Source organism: Gracilinanus agilis, chromosome 6 (assembly GCF_016433145.1).
Source record: "Gracilinanus agilis isolate LMUSP501 chromosome 6, AgileGrace, whole genome shotgun sequence".
NCBI classification, from domain to species: domain Eukaryota; kingdom Metazoa; phylum Chordata; class Mammalia; order Didelphimorphia; family Didelphidae; genus Gracilinanus; species Gracilinanus agilis.
The window spans coordinates 42750121-42767070 of NC_058135.1; the positions used below are offsets into that span (position 1 = coordinate 42750121).

A 16950-nucleotide genomic window follows, 5' to 3' on the forward strand; every position below is an offset into this window, starting at 1 on the left:
TTCATATGGGTATACATATATGTGCACACATAAAACATATGTTGTATACCTATATACATGTATATAGCTGTCATTTTATATATCAAGGTAGGATATAATAATGGAAAATTCTGATTTAAGCAATGTTACCAACCTCCAACTGATATTACGCCCACATGTCGCCTCCGACTGTTCATTTCAGGTCCAAAGAACCAACTATTTTTGTTTATTGAATAGCATTCAATACTTCGAAATGGGTCACCTGATCCACCTCGACCACCTACACAGAAAAGCACACCTGAAAGAGGAGATAGTTTAGTCATAGAATTGCCAAATAAGATAGAAACAAGTAAGGAAAGAGAAGTTAAAAAAATCTACGTCTGATAGAATGAAGCTTCCAGAAAATTATGAGAAAAAAAGAATTTTCAGAATGCATTGAGTATAGTCAAATTTGTAAAGCAAATGAAAAAACAATCAGATTATTCTGGGCCTGAGTTACCACTTCCATTTAGACATCTAATTACAAGAATAAAACTAAGGATTTTATCAGCAAAGTATTATTTCCTCAGAGGGAAGTCAGTATTTTTAGCTATTTGGATCATCTTATCAGGCAGTAACTTTCATTCAAAAGAACCTACACTAAAAAAAATATCCTTTACTACTTAGCAAAAGTGATAGTATGCAATTTTTGGAGGCAATTGACAGTTCTTATCCATCCTAATTTCAAACGGGAGAGTTTTAAAAAAATAATACTTTGAGAGGAATGATGGCTATTTATAGAAGACTACTGATTTTATATTTTCTTTACCAATATTTTTTATAAATTATGTTTAACTGAAACATTTTCAAAATGGTCATTCCATTAGTTTGTTTTTAAATTCCCATTTTAAGTGATACCTAATGTAAGTAAAGCTTTTAATATTTTTTTATAATCTAGAAGACTAGATTTGCAGTGATCTAAACTTTACCCATAGAAATGACAGATTTAAAGTTTGAAAGATCTGTGGAACTCATCTAACCCAACCCCCTCAAACTTTATGAATGTTGAAACAGAAACACAAAGATATGATGTGAGTTTCCTAGATCACACAACTGGTAAATTGAACATCTAGGACACAGATCCAGATCCCCTGAGACTCCCTAAACTCGAGGGGGGATGGGAGCTCTCCCAATTCTGTCTACTCCTCTTTAGAACACCTGCTGCCTTTATGTCTCAAGCTCCACATTCTAACTTTTTGTTCAACTGATAGAAGAATTCTCAGGAAAATTCAATCTAAGCCTTGTATAGAGAAGGAGGATGATACGGTGAATATTTATATAAATATTTAGACATACTTAGTGGTGCTTGGATTAGGAAAATTTGTTCCAAATCATTTTGCAGAAAATTTAACACTACCAGCCCCGAAGTACATCAATGGCAATCACAGCCCTTCCATCAGCATTTGTTGATGTAAAGGGAAATTCAATTACCAGCAGTCTGCTTCCTTGGAGTGGTTCGAATGGAGTACTCAAAGTCAGGCACTGCCCTGCTGCTCAAGTGAAGGTGGTAATTTCTTGCTTCATCGAGTAAATCCCTACATTTTAGATTTTGCTTGACAATTTCTTCTTTTGCCACAACACCCATAAGAAAATCAATGGGCAACAATGGTAGTCGAACCTGATGGAATTGTGAATAGTTGTAGGTATTAAGTTGTCAAACTGATGTCAAATCCTAATTGGATAGTTGCTTCTACCTCAGAGTACCACCATTAATCGCAATACTGAACCTACCTCCCTTCCCCACTCCACTCAGACCCTGGAACTATCTAGCCTGCTGCCATTATTCCCTGAAATCTTTGAGGCCTTGCTCTCTGCTCCTGCCTGAACCCAGTATCACCTGGCCTTTCCATTTATTATGAAACAGAACCCTCTCTTTAGGCATTATCTCATCCAATTAGAATGGGAGCTCCTTGAGAGCAATCTCTATTTGTAACTCTATGTTTAGTACAGAGTGAACTATAAATATATGCCTTTCCATTTGTGGTAGATGGAAACTGTATCACTTATTTTTTATGCCTAAGGTTGGGTCTCCTTGAGTCAAGTTGTCTGATAGAGTTTATATCCCTTCTTAAAACCTGAATTTAAAGTTGTTAGACCAATTGAAAATTTAAATCTTGCTTTTTCCTTCTGCAAATTTATCTTAACTTAGTAAACATTTATTGAGTACCTATACTGTTCTATAAGCCAAAAGTTAATACTCAAAGATAATTAAGACATGGTCTCTACCCTTGAGGGGCTTGTCAGCTGGAGTGGGTGGGAATAGGTGGAGATAAGTTTGATTGATAGATAGACAGACAGACAGATAGATAGGTAGATATAAGATAAAAGTGAAGATGCTTTTTTAAAAAGTGCTATGGAAGAGAGGATAGAAGTCACTTTTTTCACCTGAAGAGATGCACATAAATAAGGGAAAGTCACAGGCATGCACCAGTGTATGAAGAGGATTGCAGAGGCTGAGTGGTAGCCAATTAAGTAGCAAAGACATATGGAATAGGTGGTACTGCCACTTCCCAAAGACCACCTGATTAACTGCTGTGCTTTATTGGTAGTTTTTGTTTGTTTGTTCAGGTAAAAGTTTAAATGAGTAGAAGGTAAACATCTCTCAAACAGGGACAATCTCACTTTTCTATTTGTATCTCCTGCCTCCTTTGGCACAAATTTTTCCTGATCTCACTTCAAATGCTAATTCTCTCCTCCCTGGCTGCCTTGCATAAATTAGATATATATATATATTTATACAGTGCTACTGAAAAACACACACACATCTATATTTATGTATCTTCATAAGTTTTCTCCTCCTATTTCTTTGAAAGCAGGAATTATATCTCATTTTGTCTTGATATCCTAGTGCCTAGCATATGGGTACTTAAAAGACTGCTAAATAACATACAGCAGGCAGCTAATAAAAGCTTACTGATAGATTTATTGCTATTAATGTGAACATGAAACAACAAAACTAGTTTTTAAATCAACAAAACGGGAATTATAACAAAGAATATTTCCATTCAAAGTTGCCATACTGAAGGCTATATACTTATTCCTACCATTTGCTCAAAACACCTCTGGAATGTTTTCCAGATGTGGATTAATTTTATCACCTATGCATATCCTTGTAAATATTCTTAGTTGTGGCAAATCTTTTTCTTTTTAAGACAGAATTGTTTTTGAGAAATAGCAAAAAGACATTAATGAATAAAAGGGGAAAGGGGAGGGTTAAATACTTATATAATACTACATATTACATTACACAGAGGCACTGTGCCTTAAGCACTTTAAAGATATTATCTGGCCTGAACCTCACAATAATCCTTCGAGGCAGGTGCTGTTATTTTTCAGTTTGAAGTATCTGAGGCAAACAGAGGTTAAGTGACCGATTAAGTGATTGTGGCCAAATTTGGACTCAGGTTTTAAATATAAGAATAAGATAGAAGACTGGACTAGGGGATGCCATGCTTAATGCAAACAACAGTGACCAAAAAAGAAACTACTTTTCTTGAGCAGGTTGTCCAGTGACAATGACAATTCCAAAATAAGAGATCCAGAAAATGTTTTAAGCATTGGGGGTTTAACTACATACCTTTCCTTCTAAAATTACTAATTCATAGAATACGTTTTACTTGAATGTTTTAAAATTAGTTCACAGTTTAAAAAAATAAATAGTAACAAAAATTTTTGTCTGCCCATCTACAAACTAAATATATCTTTCAAAAGTTCATAAAGACTATACATCTCCTTCCACTGGCATTTAAAAGCCCTTTGAAAAATGTCATCTTGTACGAGAGAAATGGTATCCTAGAAAAGAATTATCATTAGTATGCTAGCTAAATGCTTCTACTAAGAGCTCAAATGCTTAGGTGTGATGAGTGGTGCTTTAACACCACTTTAAAAACATGCTGTAAAGTAGAATTTCTTATCTTACTAGGATCAACCAGAATTTTTTGTTGAGCAAAGCAATTCACAAAGATTTAGAAATTGAAATCATTCTAACTATGCTATAGATCTATTTACTCAGAAAAGATTTGTGTTTTGTTATTTTAAATGGTTTTTATGTATTAATTCTTTTAATTGCATTCATTTCTGTGTAGATTCAATCTTCTAGACCTCTAGGTTTTCATTCAAAACAATAGGCTTTTTTTTTCATATTAAAAGCTAAAAAAGTAGAAGAGCCATTACATTTAGATTTTTAAAAATTAATGGCTAGATTTCTAGTCCTAGGCTTACAAGAACAGACCTCCATTTACAAGTGTATATTAATTAGTAATAGCCACAGATGACGTGGACAGAGATCCAATTTGTTGTAACATTTAGCAGTACACTAAATACTGCTAGTCAAAACCTTTTAAAGCATTACTCTCTATCAGTGACTATTAATATTTCCTCTCATAACATATTTTCCCCCACTAGAGTAAATACACAGCTATACTTTCATAATGTTCCTACTTCTTCCTTCAATATAATCACATATTTCCATTTTATCCTACCTGAGAAAGTATTTCATCCAACCACATCGCATGATGCTGAGGATTGGCAAGAAGCCATTTGATGGCGGCACGGTAGACCTGCTTTTCATTCTCAATGTTTAGATCACTGGAGGACAAAAGCTTATAAAGATGTTGGGGTGAGACACTCACGAAATCTTCACACTCCACTACTTCAGCAAAATGTTCACAGGCATATCGGTCTGCCATGTCCATTAAGTCAATGCGGTTGTGACTCTCTGCAAAAGCTCGAACTGCCAAGCAATTGGAAGGGTGAAAATGTAGCTTCATATATTCACAACAAGCTCTAGCCACCAGCTCTACCTGTAGAATACAGGCTGCATACAAGAGAGGCTGGACATTGTCAACTGTCAAAGTGAGCCGGGAAGAATAAACAAACTTCACCAAGTCTTCTATTGCATCACCATCAAAATCTCTGATCTCGATGAGTGACTGGTTGGATTCAGCCATTTCAGAAAGAAACATAGCTCTGAAGTAAGGAATAACACAAGCCAGTACCAGCTTATGGCAGGAAATTAGCTTTGAACCAACCTATTGGAAAAAAGGAAAAATTTTTTAAAATAGCGTTAGTCTGGAACAAATGATGAATTTTGGGTATTTTTTTAAAGAGTAAATTACAGTCATCCCTCACTATATCATGGTTCACTTATTGTGGCTTCACTGTATTGAGGGTTTTTAAATATATATATATATATATATGTATACATATATATATATATATAATTCTGTATCAGAGTTTTTTCACTATATAATGGGACTTTGCGGATGAATACTGTACTATACACAATGGAAATGCAGTTTGCCACTACTGCTTGCACAATTTTGCCAATGTGAGATTGTACACAGCACACTATTGGCTAAAGAAATTAAAGGCAACTAACCACAGCGCTGTGTTCTGTATCCTGGGTGCTGATTGGCTCAGTGTGTATAAGACTGTGGGAAACATTAATAAGAATATGGAAAAGGTTTATAGGAGAGTGCGAAGGGTTTATAAAGCCTTTAAAAAAATATAAATAACAAAATAAATATAATGCCATTATTTTGCAGGTCCTTCACCTACCATGGGGATCTCTAGAACATAACTCCTGTGATAGGTGAGGGATCATGGTATATGGTCCCTTACTTTAAAACTAAACCAACTGTAGACCAATTCTCACCCCAAACAAGTTTAGCCAGTTGATTTTTTAATTTAGAATGTAGCTGATCAGAGCAGAATACTTTCAAAGTTCAAAATCTTGGTAGCAAGAAATCAAGCAATTTTTTTATCTTAAATGATAAATCTACATTTCCAAATTGTTAATAAAACACAGTAAAAAAAGCTAAGTTCCCATTTAGAGAATAAATTTTACTTTTTAATTTACATATAAAAAACCCAAAATTGTGTGAATTTTTTTCTTCTTCTGGTTAGGCTGCTATGTAGTCCCCAAATATATTCATTTATAAAGTTATCTATTTCTTTCTCCTTGTGATTTATAACTATCATGTAATTTTTAAAATGACATAATTAAATGAGGGATTATTAAAGAATTTGAAGTTTGAAGAAAAATTGCATTCATTGTTTTATAAAATATTTCAATACATTTATGTGCTAGAATTTGGTCATTTCCCAGTTGATGGGCAGATTATTTTATTTTTCCTGGTGTTTGTTTTTCTTAGGGGAATTTTTTATCACCACAAAAAGTGCTCCTATGAATTCTGGCATATGAGAGACCTTTCTATCTGACTTGTCTTGTATATTTGGCTAGCAGTGGAATCTTTGCACTAAAGGGTATATAATAATCTCATAAATAGATCCTGCCATAACTGGAAAAACTAGAATTATAGGATGTTAGAGCTGGAAGGGACCTTACAGAGTAATCCAATTCAGCTCCTTTGTTCCATAAGTGTAAACTGAGGCCCAGAAAGGTTATGAGGTCAAGGGTACTGCTTGTGCAATGTTTAGAAAGTAGACCTAAAATTACTGCTCATTGTGAAAGAATAAAAACAAGTGGGAGCCTAATATCATTCACTATATTACATAATTACATAAACAAATATAAGATTATGTGTGTGATATCATATTGCTTCCTAAGGGAACTGTGATATAATGGAATCCATAATGGAATATAAAATGGAATATATATGTGATATAATTGAATACAGAATGGATATAACTATTGCGAATCAGAGGTCAGATCCTAATTACAGCTCTTCCATGACCTATGTAATTTTAGTCAAGTCACTTCCCTTCTAAAGACCTCCGTTTCAGAGAAGAATCTGTAAAATGAAGGGGCTTGAGAAAAATGATTCCTAAGTATGGAACATGAAGGTATTTTGAAGTACCAGAGCATATCGTATTCTGGGCATATCATGAGGGCAAACATAAAAGCTCACGTATCCCCTCAAAAATGTTGTCCTGGAATAAGCAATAAGGAGAAATACTTATCAAAGGAAAGGAAAAATCTTCATCCCTTGATCTACTACGCTTCTCTACATCTCCAAACCTGTTCAAAGATTGAAATGAATCCACTAGGGAAGTATACTTTTAGAGAGAAGATTAGTTTATTAGCATTAATCATTTTGCTTAAGAATTTTTTGACATTAGTCTTTAGATACTTTTAACTTACAATGTCCTTAGCATTTAGAAAGAGGCAGCATTACTTCCATGGCTCCAGTACCAGCCTTGAAGTCTGGAATGCCTGAATTCAAATTTTGCCTCTGACGTGTGCTCGTCCTCACATGAACGTGGGCAAGTCAATGAAGTAGAGAGCCTCAGGCAACTCTAATAAAGCTTAGTGCATAGGTAACCCTGTACTAAATTAAAGACATATTGTCATCTGTTGATGTGGAAAAAAATCAGATCTATGATGAATGTTTTAAAGTGAATGTCTACATATATCTATAATAAAAACAGTAAAGAAACCAAATTAAGCCAAAAAAAAAAAATCAGCAACTGTGATAAAAATATTTTAAGGAAATTCCTTAGGGAAAAAAAAGGCTTAAACTATTGACCTCCACAATTAAATATTATGTGCTGAAACCATTCTGTGGCTACTGTAGAATCCCAGTTGACCCACTATATAGATCTCCTTTTAGCTATCAGCTAAATTTCATATTGGCTTCAGGCCTGAGTGTTCTGATTGCTAACCATTTCTCTCCTTTAATCCAGGCCTTAGGCCCTGAGGGCTTCGGTTTTGGCAACTGCAGAATCAGGCTCAGTGGATTGAGAGCCAAGACCAGAGAGGGGAGATCTTGTGTTCAAATCTAGCCTCAGGAACTTCCTGGCTTGTGGCACTGGGCAAGTCACTTAACCTTACAGCTCATCTGCCTTGGAACCAATACACAGCACTGATTCCAATATAGAAGATAAGGTTTTTTTTTAAAAAAAGATAAAGTGAATTTATTGTTGTTTAGATCATTTGGTCTTGGCAAAGATCCTGGAGCAGTTTGCAATTTCCTTCTCTAGCTCAACTGAAAGATGAGGAAACTGAGATAAACATGGTTAAGTAACTTGTGCACAGGGTCACATAGCTGGCTAAGTGTTTTAGGCCAAATTTGATCTTAGATCTTCCTGACTCCAGAGTATTCATTTGTGCCATCTAGCTGCCCCACAAGTGAAATGAGAACTTCATGATTTAAAACTAAAATAATAATTGTAATATAATTATAATAATGACAGGTTTACTCTTAGAACTAAGTAAGAGAATAGTAAATATTTTGAAATATAAGCTATCAAAAAATAAAACAAAAAAATAGCCAGACCGGGAAAACTGCATATAGAAAGACAATTTGAAAACAAAAAACCTGAATGACATATTTTAAAGAATCAAAATCAAAAACTTGATAAGTAGGGGGCAGCTGGGTAGCTCAGTGGATTGAGAGCCAAGCCTAGAGACGGGAGGTCCTAGGTTCAAATCCGGCCTCAGACACTTCCCAGCTGTGTGTCCCTGGGCAAGTCACTTGACCCCCATTGCCTACCCTTACCACTCTTCCACCTATAAGTCAATACACAGAAGTTAAGGGTTTAAAATAATTAAAAAAAAAAAAAACAGTAAAAAAAAAACTTGATAAGTAGTATTGGAATCAAATTGCAAGGTGAAAACTCAGAAGCCATAGGTCATCAAAGAAACTCAAGTACCACCACCTATCTAACACACCTAGAAATATGTTTCAAGGTCTAAGTCTCAAAGAAATAATACTGCAAGTGGCCAGAAAGAGCTATCTTTTATAAAGGAACCATAACCACTTAGGATTATTCATCAAATATTCAAAATGAAACAAAAGAATAAAATGCAAAGGAAGGTAGCCTACATTAATAACTTATTCTGCAATCCTACATGGAAAAAATGGAAATTTAATAAAATTATGACTTCTAAACATTCCCGCTGTTAAAAATGAATGTAGTATAGTTTTCAAAAGACATATGCATTAGTACATTCAAGGACTGAGTGAAAATCAGACTTGGAATTAAGTCCCACCTCAGATGCTTACTAACTCTGCTTCTCTACTCAGCTTACTTTATCTCGAAGCTTCAGTTTCCTTATCTGTAAGATAGAGTTACATTGCCTAATGGAATTGTTATGAAAACAAAATGAATATTGATAAAATCTTTTGCAAATCTTAACCTGTGATAGAAATGTTAGCATTATCATTATTTACATTTTAAAAGAAGGAAAAAGAGACTGAATGGAATTCCATCACCTGAGAGTAACAAGCTATGCTCCCAAACTATTACACTATTCATAAAACCTTTGATCCAAGAACACTGTTACTAGGCCTCTACTCCAAAGACACCAAAGAAAAAGGAAAAAGATCTACATTAAAAGCAATATTTATAGCAGTTCTTATGACAGTAAGGAACTGGAAATTGAGGGGATATTCACCAGGTAGGGCAACATTGACCATGTTATGATATGTGAATGTGATGGAATACTATGAGAAATGAAGGAAATGGTTTGAAAATCTCTGGAAAGACTTACACAAACTGATATAAAGTGAAGTGAGTAGAACCAGAACAACTGACAGCAATACTGTAAAGACAAAAGACTTAATAATTCTGATCTACACAATAACTCCACAATTCCAAATTCTCCATGATGAAAAATGTCTTACCTCTCCAGAAGGAAAAGACAATTTAGAAGGTAGGCCAAAAAGGTCTGATTTCCCCAGGGTGAGGGTGGAGCCTGACCACTGGTCAGCAGGAGATTAGAAACCTTTTAAGGACACTGAGCGTAAAATTCTGTGGCACTGCCCACATGCAGTTGTGAGTCACAGTCCCAGGGTAAGAAGGAGTACCGGCACACTAGAGTATGTGGCAGCAAGAGAATGGGGACCCTAGTTACAAATCTGGGGGGGGGGGGGAGAGAATAAGAGTTCTTGAGATTACTCAGAGACCAGAGCACAGGCTTGGGGGAGGTGTGACCATACCTCTCCTTAGATCATATCACCTAGGAAAAACTGAAAACTTACAGACCTCCAGAATGAACTCTGAAAACAGCAACACAAACACCCTGAAGCTTGGGACAATCCCCACTCTACCCTAGCAACCCAGCCCAACTTTAATATAAAGTTAAAAGACAAGAAATACTATAGTGAAATGAGCAAACAACAAAAAATAACCTGACTATAGAAAGTTACTAAGATGACAGGAAAGATCAACCATAATCTCAGAAGAAGACAAAATCAAAAGCCCCCCTTCCAAAGAAAAATGTGAATTGGTCTCAGTCATAAAAGAATTCCTGGAAGAGCTCAAAAAATATTTTAAAAATCAAATAAGAGTGACCTTGGGCAAGTCACTTGACCCCCATTGCCTACCCTTACCACTCTTCTGCCTTGGAGCCAATACACAGTATTGACTCCAAGACGGAAGGTTAAGGGTTTAAAAAAAAATCAAATAAGAGAGATAGCAGAAAAATTGGGAAAAGAAATAAGAGTGAGACTCAACACCTTGGTGGAGAAAACAAAAAAAAATACTAAATAACATTTTTAAAAAACAAAATAGGTCGAATGGTAAAAGAGGCATAAAAACCCATTAGGGAGAAGAACTTCATAAAGAATAGAATTGCCCAGTGGAGAGGAAATTACAAAAGCTTGCTAAAAGAGATGCCAAAATTCCAGAACTTCCAGGTCAAGCAGAAAATATTTCAAGAAGCCAGAAAAAAAACCATTCAGATATCATGAAGCCACTGTCAGAATAACACAGGATTTAGCAGCTTCTACATTAAAAGATTAGAGAGGCTATATTCCAGGAAGCAAAGAAGCTAGGATCATAATCAAGAATCACCTGTACCTAGGAAAATTGAAATAATCCTTCAGAGGAAAAAAAAAAAGGAAATAGAATGAAATAGAATACTTGTAAAGTATTCCTTATGAGACTCAAGAGAAGCACAAAAAATTAAACAGGAAAGAGAAATCATAAAGTTAAACTGTGTTCCTACACAGGAGTATGATACTTGTAATTCCTAGAAGGCCAGAGAGTATGAGTTGACTATGATGGGATGATATTTAAAAGAATAAAATAGGGGGCCAGAAAGAGGGATGCACTGGGAGGAGGAGAAAGGAAGAGGGAGGATGGGGTAAATTATCTCACAAAAAAGAGGTGTGCAAGGAAGAGCTTCTACCCTGGAATTACAGTAAGATGGTAGTGGACAATGCTTAATACTCTCATAGGAAAGAGTTCAAAGAGGGATAATAACACACACATTTGGCTGGGTACAGAAACCTATTTTATCCTACAGGGAAGTAAGGGAGGAAGTAGATAAGAGAAGGTGAGATCTGATGGTCAGAAGTGAACAATTTTGAGGAGGGACAAAGTGAAAGAAGAGGAGGATAAATTGGGGAAAAATAGGATGGGGGGAAATACACAATTATAATTGTGAACACATTTTAATGGCAAGTTTCTCTGATAAAGGCCTCATTTCTCAAACATATAGAGACCCGAGTCAAATTTATAAGTATATGTCATTCCCCAAATGATAAATGGTCAAAGGATAGAAACAGGCAGTTTTCAGATGAAGAAATCAAAGCTCTCTAGTCATAAGAAAATGCTCCAAAAACTATTGATTAGAGAAAAGCAAATTAAAACACCTCTGAGGTACCACCTCATACTTATCAGATTGGCTAACATGTCAGAAAAGGAAAATCAAATATAGTAGAGGGGATGGGAGAAAATTGAGAAACTAATGCATTGTTGGTAGAGTTGTGAATTGGTCCAACCATTCTGGAGAACAATTTGGAACTATGAAGAAAAAACTATAAAACTGTACAATTCTACTACATCTGTATCTCCATTCTCCCCACCAAAAAAAAAAAAAAGAAAAGAAAAAGAAAAAGAGGAAATTGAGGGGATGTCCATCAATTAAGGAATGTCTGAATAAATTATAGTTTATGATTGTAATGGAGTACTATAAAAAATGACAAGCAGGATGATTTCAGAAAAAAATCTAGAAAGATTTACATGAATTGATGCAAACTGAAGTGAGCAGAACCAGGAGAACATATGCATAGTAACAGCAATATTGGACAAGGATTGATTATGAATGACTTGCCTACTGTCCAGCAATAATTTTACCTACTGTCCAGCAATAAATGATTCAAGACAATCCTGAAGGACACATGATGAAAAATGCCATCCTTATAGAAAAAGAATTGGTGGAATCTGAATGTGGAACAAAGCATACTTTTTCATTTTGTGTGATAATACATGTATAAACCAGACTGAATTGCTTGTCAGCTCCAGAAGTGGGAAAGGAAGAAGGGAGGGAGACAATATCAATCGTGACTTTGGAAAACTTATGTGGAAATCTGATATTAAAATTAAAATTTAATAAAGAAAAAAATTAATATTTTATTTTTTCCCTCAATTACATAAAAAACAATTCTTTTAATCTTTGGGGTTTTTTTAAGTTTGAGTCAAATTCTCACTCCCCATCCCCAACTGAGATGGCAAGCAACCTGATACAGATTTACACATGTAATGATGTAAAACCTTCCATATCAGTCATTTTGTGAAAGAGAACTAGGACAACCAAAAGGAAATTAATAAAGTGAATGTCTCGGTCTATATTCAAACTCCATCAGTTCTTTCTCTGGAGGCAGATGGTGTTTTTCATCATGAGTCCTTGAGGACAATTATATTGCTACGAATAGTTAAGTCATTCACAAATATTCAACACGTTGCTTGATCTTTGCTCTTACTTACATTGCTCTTACTATGTACAATGTTCTCCTGGTTCTGCTCACTTCATTTTGTGTTGAGGTCTTTCTAGGTTTTCCTTAAATGATCCTTCTTATCATTTCTTATAGCACAACAGTATTCCATCACAATCACATACCACAACTTGTTCAGTCATTCCTCAACTGATGGAAATCCTCTGTTTCCAATTCTTTGTCACCAAAGAGCTGCACAAACAGATTCTATTCCCCTTTTAAAATCTCTTTGGGATACAGATCTACTAGTGATAATACTGGATTCAAAGAGAATGCACAGTTTTAAAGTCTTTGGACATTGTTCCAAATTGCTCTCCAGAATGCTTAGATCAGTTCACAACTCCACCAGCAATGCTTTATTTTTCTTGGGTTTTTTTTTTTAGTCTCCGTTTTCTTTCACAACACGAATAATATGTAAATATGTTTTGCATGTTTGCACATGTTATAACATATAAAATTGCTTGCCTTTTCGATGGTGGGGTAGAAGAAAGGGAAGGAGAAAACTTCGAATTTAAAAATGTAAAAATTAATATTAAAAAATGTTTGGAAAGAACATAGTTTAAAAACTACAAAGTTTTTAAAAACTAATCTTAAAAAATGAAAAACAACATTACTTTTCTTCAGCATAAACTTTCAATAGTGATTAATGGAAATTAAAGAGCAAGGAAGAAATTTTCCACTTTAGATCTAAAGTACAGTACAGATCTTGTTCCTTTTCTCACAGTCCCTCATCAAGATTCCAATAGATCTCTATTACAGAATCGAAATACAAAATCCTGCTTGGATTTAAAGGTCTCTTTCAACTGATCCTGCCTACCTTTCTAGATTCTTACACTTTATTCCACATACTCTGCACCTAAGTGACTGTTCTGCGTGTAGGACATGCCATCATCTCCTGACTGTACATTTTTATTGGCTACCCCTAAGTTTGGAATGCTGTCTATTCTCTTTCATGCCTCTGGCGTCATTCAAATTTCAAGTAAAATCTCACCTTCTGTAAAAACTTTCCCAGTATCTTCCAAGTTGAGATTGCCTCTAATTTACTCTGTATGCATCTGATATGTACACAGCTGTTTGCATGTTTCCCTCCCAAGGTTAAATGGGAGGCTCCTTGAAGGCAGAGAGTTTTTGCCTCACTTTGTACCTCCAGTACTTAGTACAGGGACTGGTACATAGTAAGAGTTATAAGCATTTGTTAATATAGCTTGAGATTTTAAATAGAAGCAGACAGGTTGACCAGCTGAAAGTTCACATTTATAATCTTTCAGATGAAAATTGAGATTACGCCAATGATCACAACATAGTATGATGAGGACCTAGCCCCAATGGGAAATTCCTAGGGACATTAAAAATGAAGACACTAATATCTGCAGTTTTGCTTTAGTAATAATAAAGTGTTTCCCTTTCAACAAATGCTTAAGTACTTGCTCAATATAACAGACTGACAGAAAGATAAAAGGGACACAGTGAAGTTCACTTGGTCTTAAGGAATACATATTCTATTAGGGAGATAATAACTACATTGATAAGTATAAAGATGAGGAGAGTGGAAAGACGAAAGTATAGATCAAAGAAAGTGCTCCAGGAAAATCTGAGGAAAGAAAAAACACTTTAATTTGTGGGTAGTCAAGTAAGAGTGGGGGGGGGGTACGGGGAGGGGGAAGAAGGGTAAGGATCTACAAGATAAATACAATCCCTCTTCTATATGATTTTTCATTGATAATATAGGTAAGATTTGGTTTCTATTCATTAGATTTATACTTGTAAAAAACTCCAAAATTTTTATGAAAATAAGAATGATGACTCAGATGTGTTTAGATGGCATCTTCTGGGGAAGAGCCTCTCTCATTTCAGCTGGGCTAGTCTGTGTATGATGGACACAGTGTTCACTGAAAGGTCCATGCTCTGATATTTCAGCTTAGGGCACCCTGCCTCATTCTACTGGTTTGGTATATTGCTAAACTCCCCACCCACCATCATTTGCACTTTCCCAGACCCCATCCCATCCCCAGTTGAAGTCTATTGCTTGCTCTTCCCAGCTTGGTGGCAAGAAAATTATAATAGCAGTTTTATCCCAGGTGGTGCAAATATGCCTCCTCTCCTGAGTCCTGGGGTGGTAAAGAAAATATAAGATGAAGGAGTAGAAAAGAGAAAGAATAGGTAGAGAAAAATCCAAAACTCTGAGGAATGAGTATTCTTTCCTGACATCAGTTTAAACATTTAGTGTCCCAAATGCTCATGGCCAAGGATACTGCTCCACAAACCAAAAAATATGGAGTACAATTGGCTGAGCCTCACCAGACTCTCACTAGGCTGATATGGCTTTCATGAACCAAGGGTTATCTCTATAAGCAAGATGAAACATCAGATTAGGGCAGGGTAACAGGAAAAGTTTAAGACTGCCACATAACACAAGTAAAAGATTGGGAAAAAATATTCAATACCACCTTCAGTGTCACATCACAAAGTTCACCATCTTCATAAAATCGTAGGAGAGAACTGTGAAAATCTTTCCAAGCTTCATTGGCTTCAAATGTGTAAGATTCTTCTCTGTTACCATCAATATTTGAGGATATGTCCTCCTGCTGTCGATGAGGTGGCTGCTGCTGGTGGTTTTTTCCTTTTATCAAATAAGTCTTAGATGGTTCTGGGCACAAAGATTCTGAAGCCATTGTCAACATTTCTCTTTCAACACTGATTTGTTCACACATTTCCCACTGGTTTTTAAAAGTTTTTTTAGGGGTGAGGAGAAATAGAGCCCATTGATCTTCACATACTTTTCGTGTTTAGTTCAATTTGCCATTTCCCTATTAGTAGATAAGGAGGGGAAAAAAAAACATCATTAGTATTACATACTGCTTATTCTCTAGTTCTAATCTCAGTCATGAAAATCAAAGCCAGAAAAATATCTCAAGTACCAGGGTAGAGGCTCTACACTTCAGATAACAATTATAAATTTATTTATAATTATCATTATAAATAAATTTATATTTATATAAAAATATAAAAATAACAATTGTAAAATTATTTATAATGTTAATGAATTCTCATCAGAATTAGTCAAATTATCTTGAAGCACAATGAATTAGATGCTTGTGACATGCCAGCTGTCATTTGAAAGGGACTGTTCTTGATAAAAGCTATGATGTTAAATTTAGTCTAGTCTAGTAGTCATCCCCAGTGATTTTAAAAGATATTCTTGGGGCAGCTGGGTAGCTCAGTGGATTGAGAGCCAGGCCTAGAGATGGGAGGTCCTAGGTTCAAATCCGGCCTCAGACACTTCCCAGCTGTGTGACTCTGGGCAAGTCACTTGACCCCCATTGCCTACCCTTACCACTCTTCCACCTATAAGTCAATACATAGAAGTTAAGGGTTTAAAAGAAAAAAAAAAGAAAGAAAAGATATTCTTAAAATATTTTTAAAAGACATTCATTTCACAGTTGATAAATGGTCAAAAGATATGAGCAGGCAGTTTTTGGATGAAGAAATCAAAGCTAAATTATAAAGCTATATGAAAAAATCATTATTGATTAGAGAAATGCAAATCAAAACAACTGAGGTATGACCTCACACTTATCAGATTGGTTAAAATGATAAAAGGGCAAAATGACAAATGTTGAAGGGGATGTAGAAAAATGGGGACATAAATACATTGTTGATGGAAATGTGAACTCATCCAAACATTCTGGAGTTGGAATTATAATCAAAGTTATAAAACTGTGTATACAGACTGACTCTAAAATATCACTATTGGGTTTATTTCCTAAACTGATCAAGGAAAAAGGGAAAGGAACTATATGCTCTAAAATAGCCGCTCTTTGTAGTGGTCAAGAACTGGAAATTGAAGGGAAGCTCATCAATTAGGAAATAGCTAAACAAGTTGTGGCATATGATTGTGATAGAATACTACTGCTCTGTAACAAATGACAAATAGGTAAATTTTACAAAAATATTGCTTGAAAAATTATTTGTATATGTCTACTTCCAGAGAAATAACTGATAAACAGAAATAAGTAAGATATAATTTTACATATATATATTTTTTTGTCAAATGATGCCTTCTCTAATAAGATGAGGGGTGGAAGTGAATTAAGCATCTCAATATTTTAAATGTTACACATAAATAAATTTTTAAAAAGATTCTTTTGTTAGATTTAGCTCAAAAATCAATATAGAAAATTTTCAATCAAAAAATTTTTTTCTTTAAAAATGACAGAATCTTGCCTCCATTATCAGTAGTATCATA

At 35.0% G+C, this 16950-nt stretch overlaps 1 protein-coding gene across 1 annotated transcript in view; it reads right to left on the reverse strand.

Annotated features, from left to right (window-relative positions):
- Positions 1-16950, reverse strand: part of KLHL8 (kelch like family member 8) — a 51111-nt gene that overhangs the window by 23206 nt on the left and 10955 nt on the right. Inside the window, exons 2-5 of the mRNA XM_044680273.1 lie at positions 15152-15511; positions 4500-5048; positions 1450-1636; positions 134-277 (exon numbers count right to left, since the gene is read on the reverse strand). Coding sequence (XP_044536208.1) covers positions 134-277; positions 1450-1636; positions 4500-5048; positions 15152-15415 — 1144 coding nt within the window. The 5' untranslated portion in view covers positions 15416-15511. The remainder of the gene's footprint in view (positions 1-133; positions 278-1449; positions 1637-4499; positions 5049-15151; positions 15512-16950) is intronic.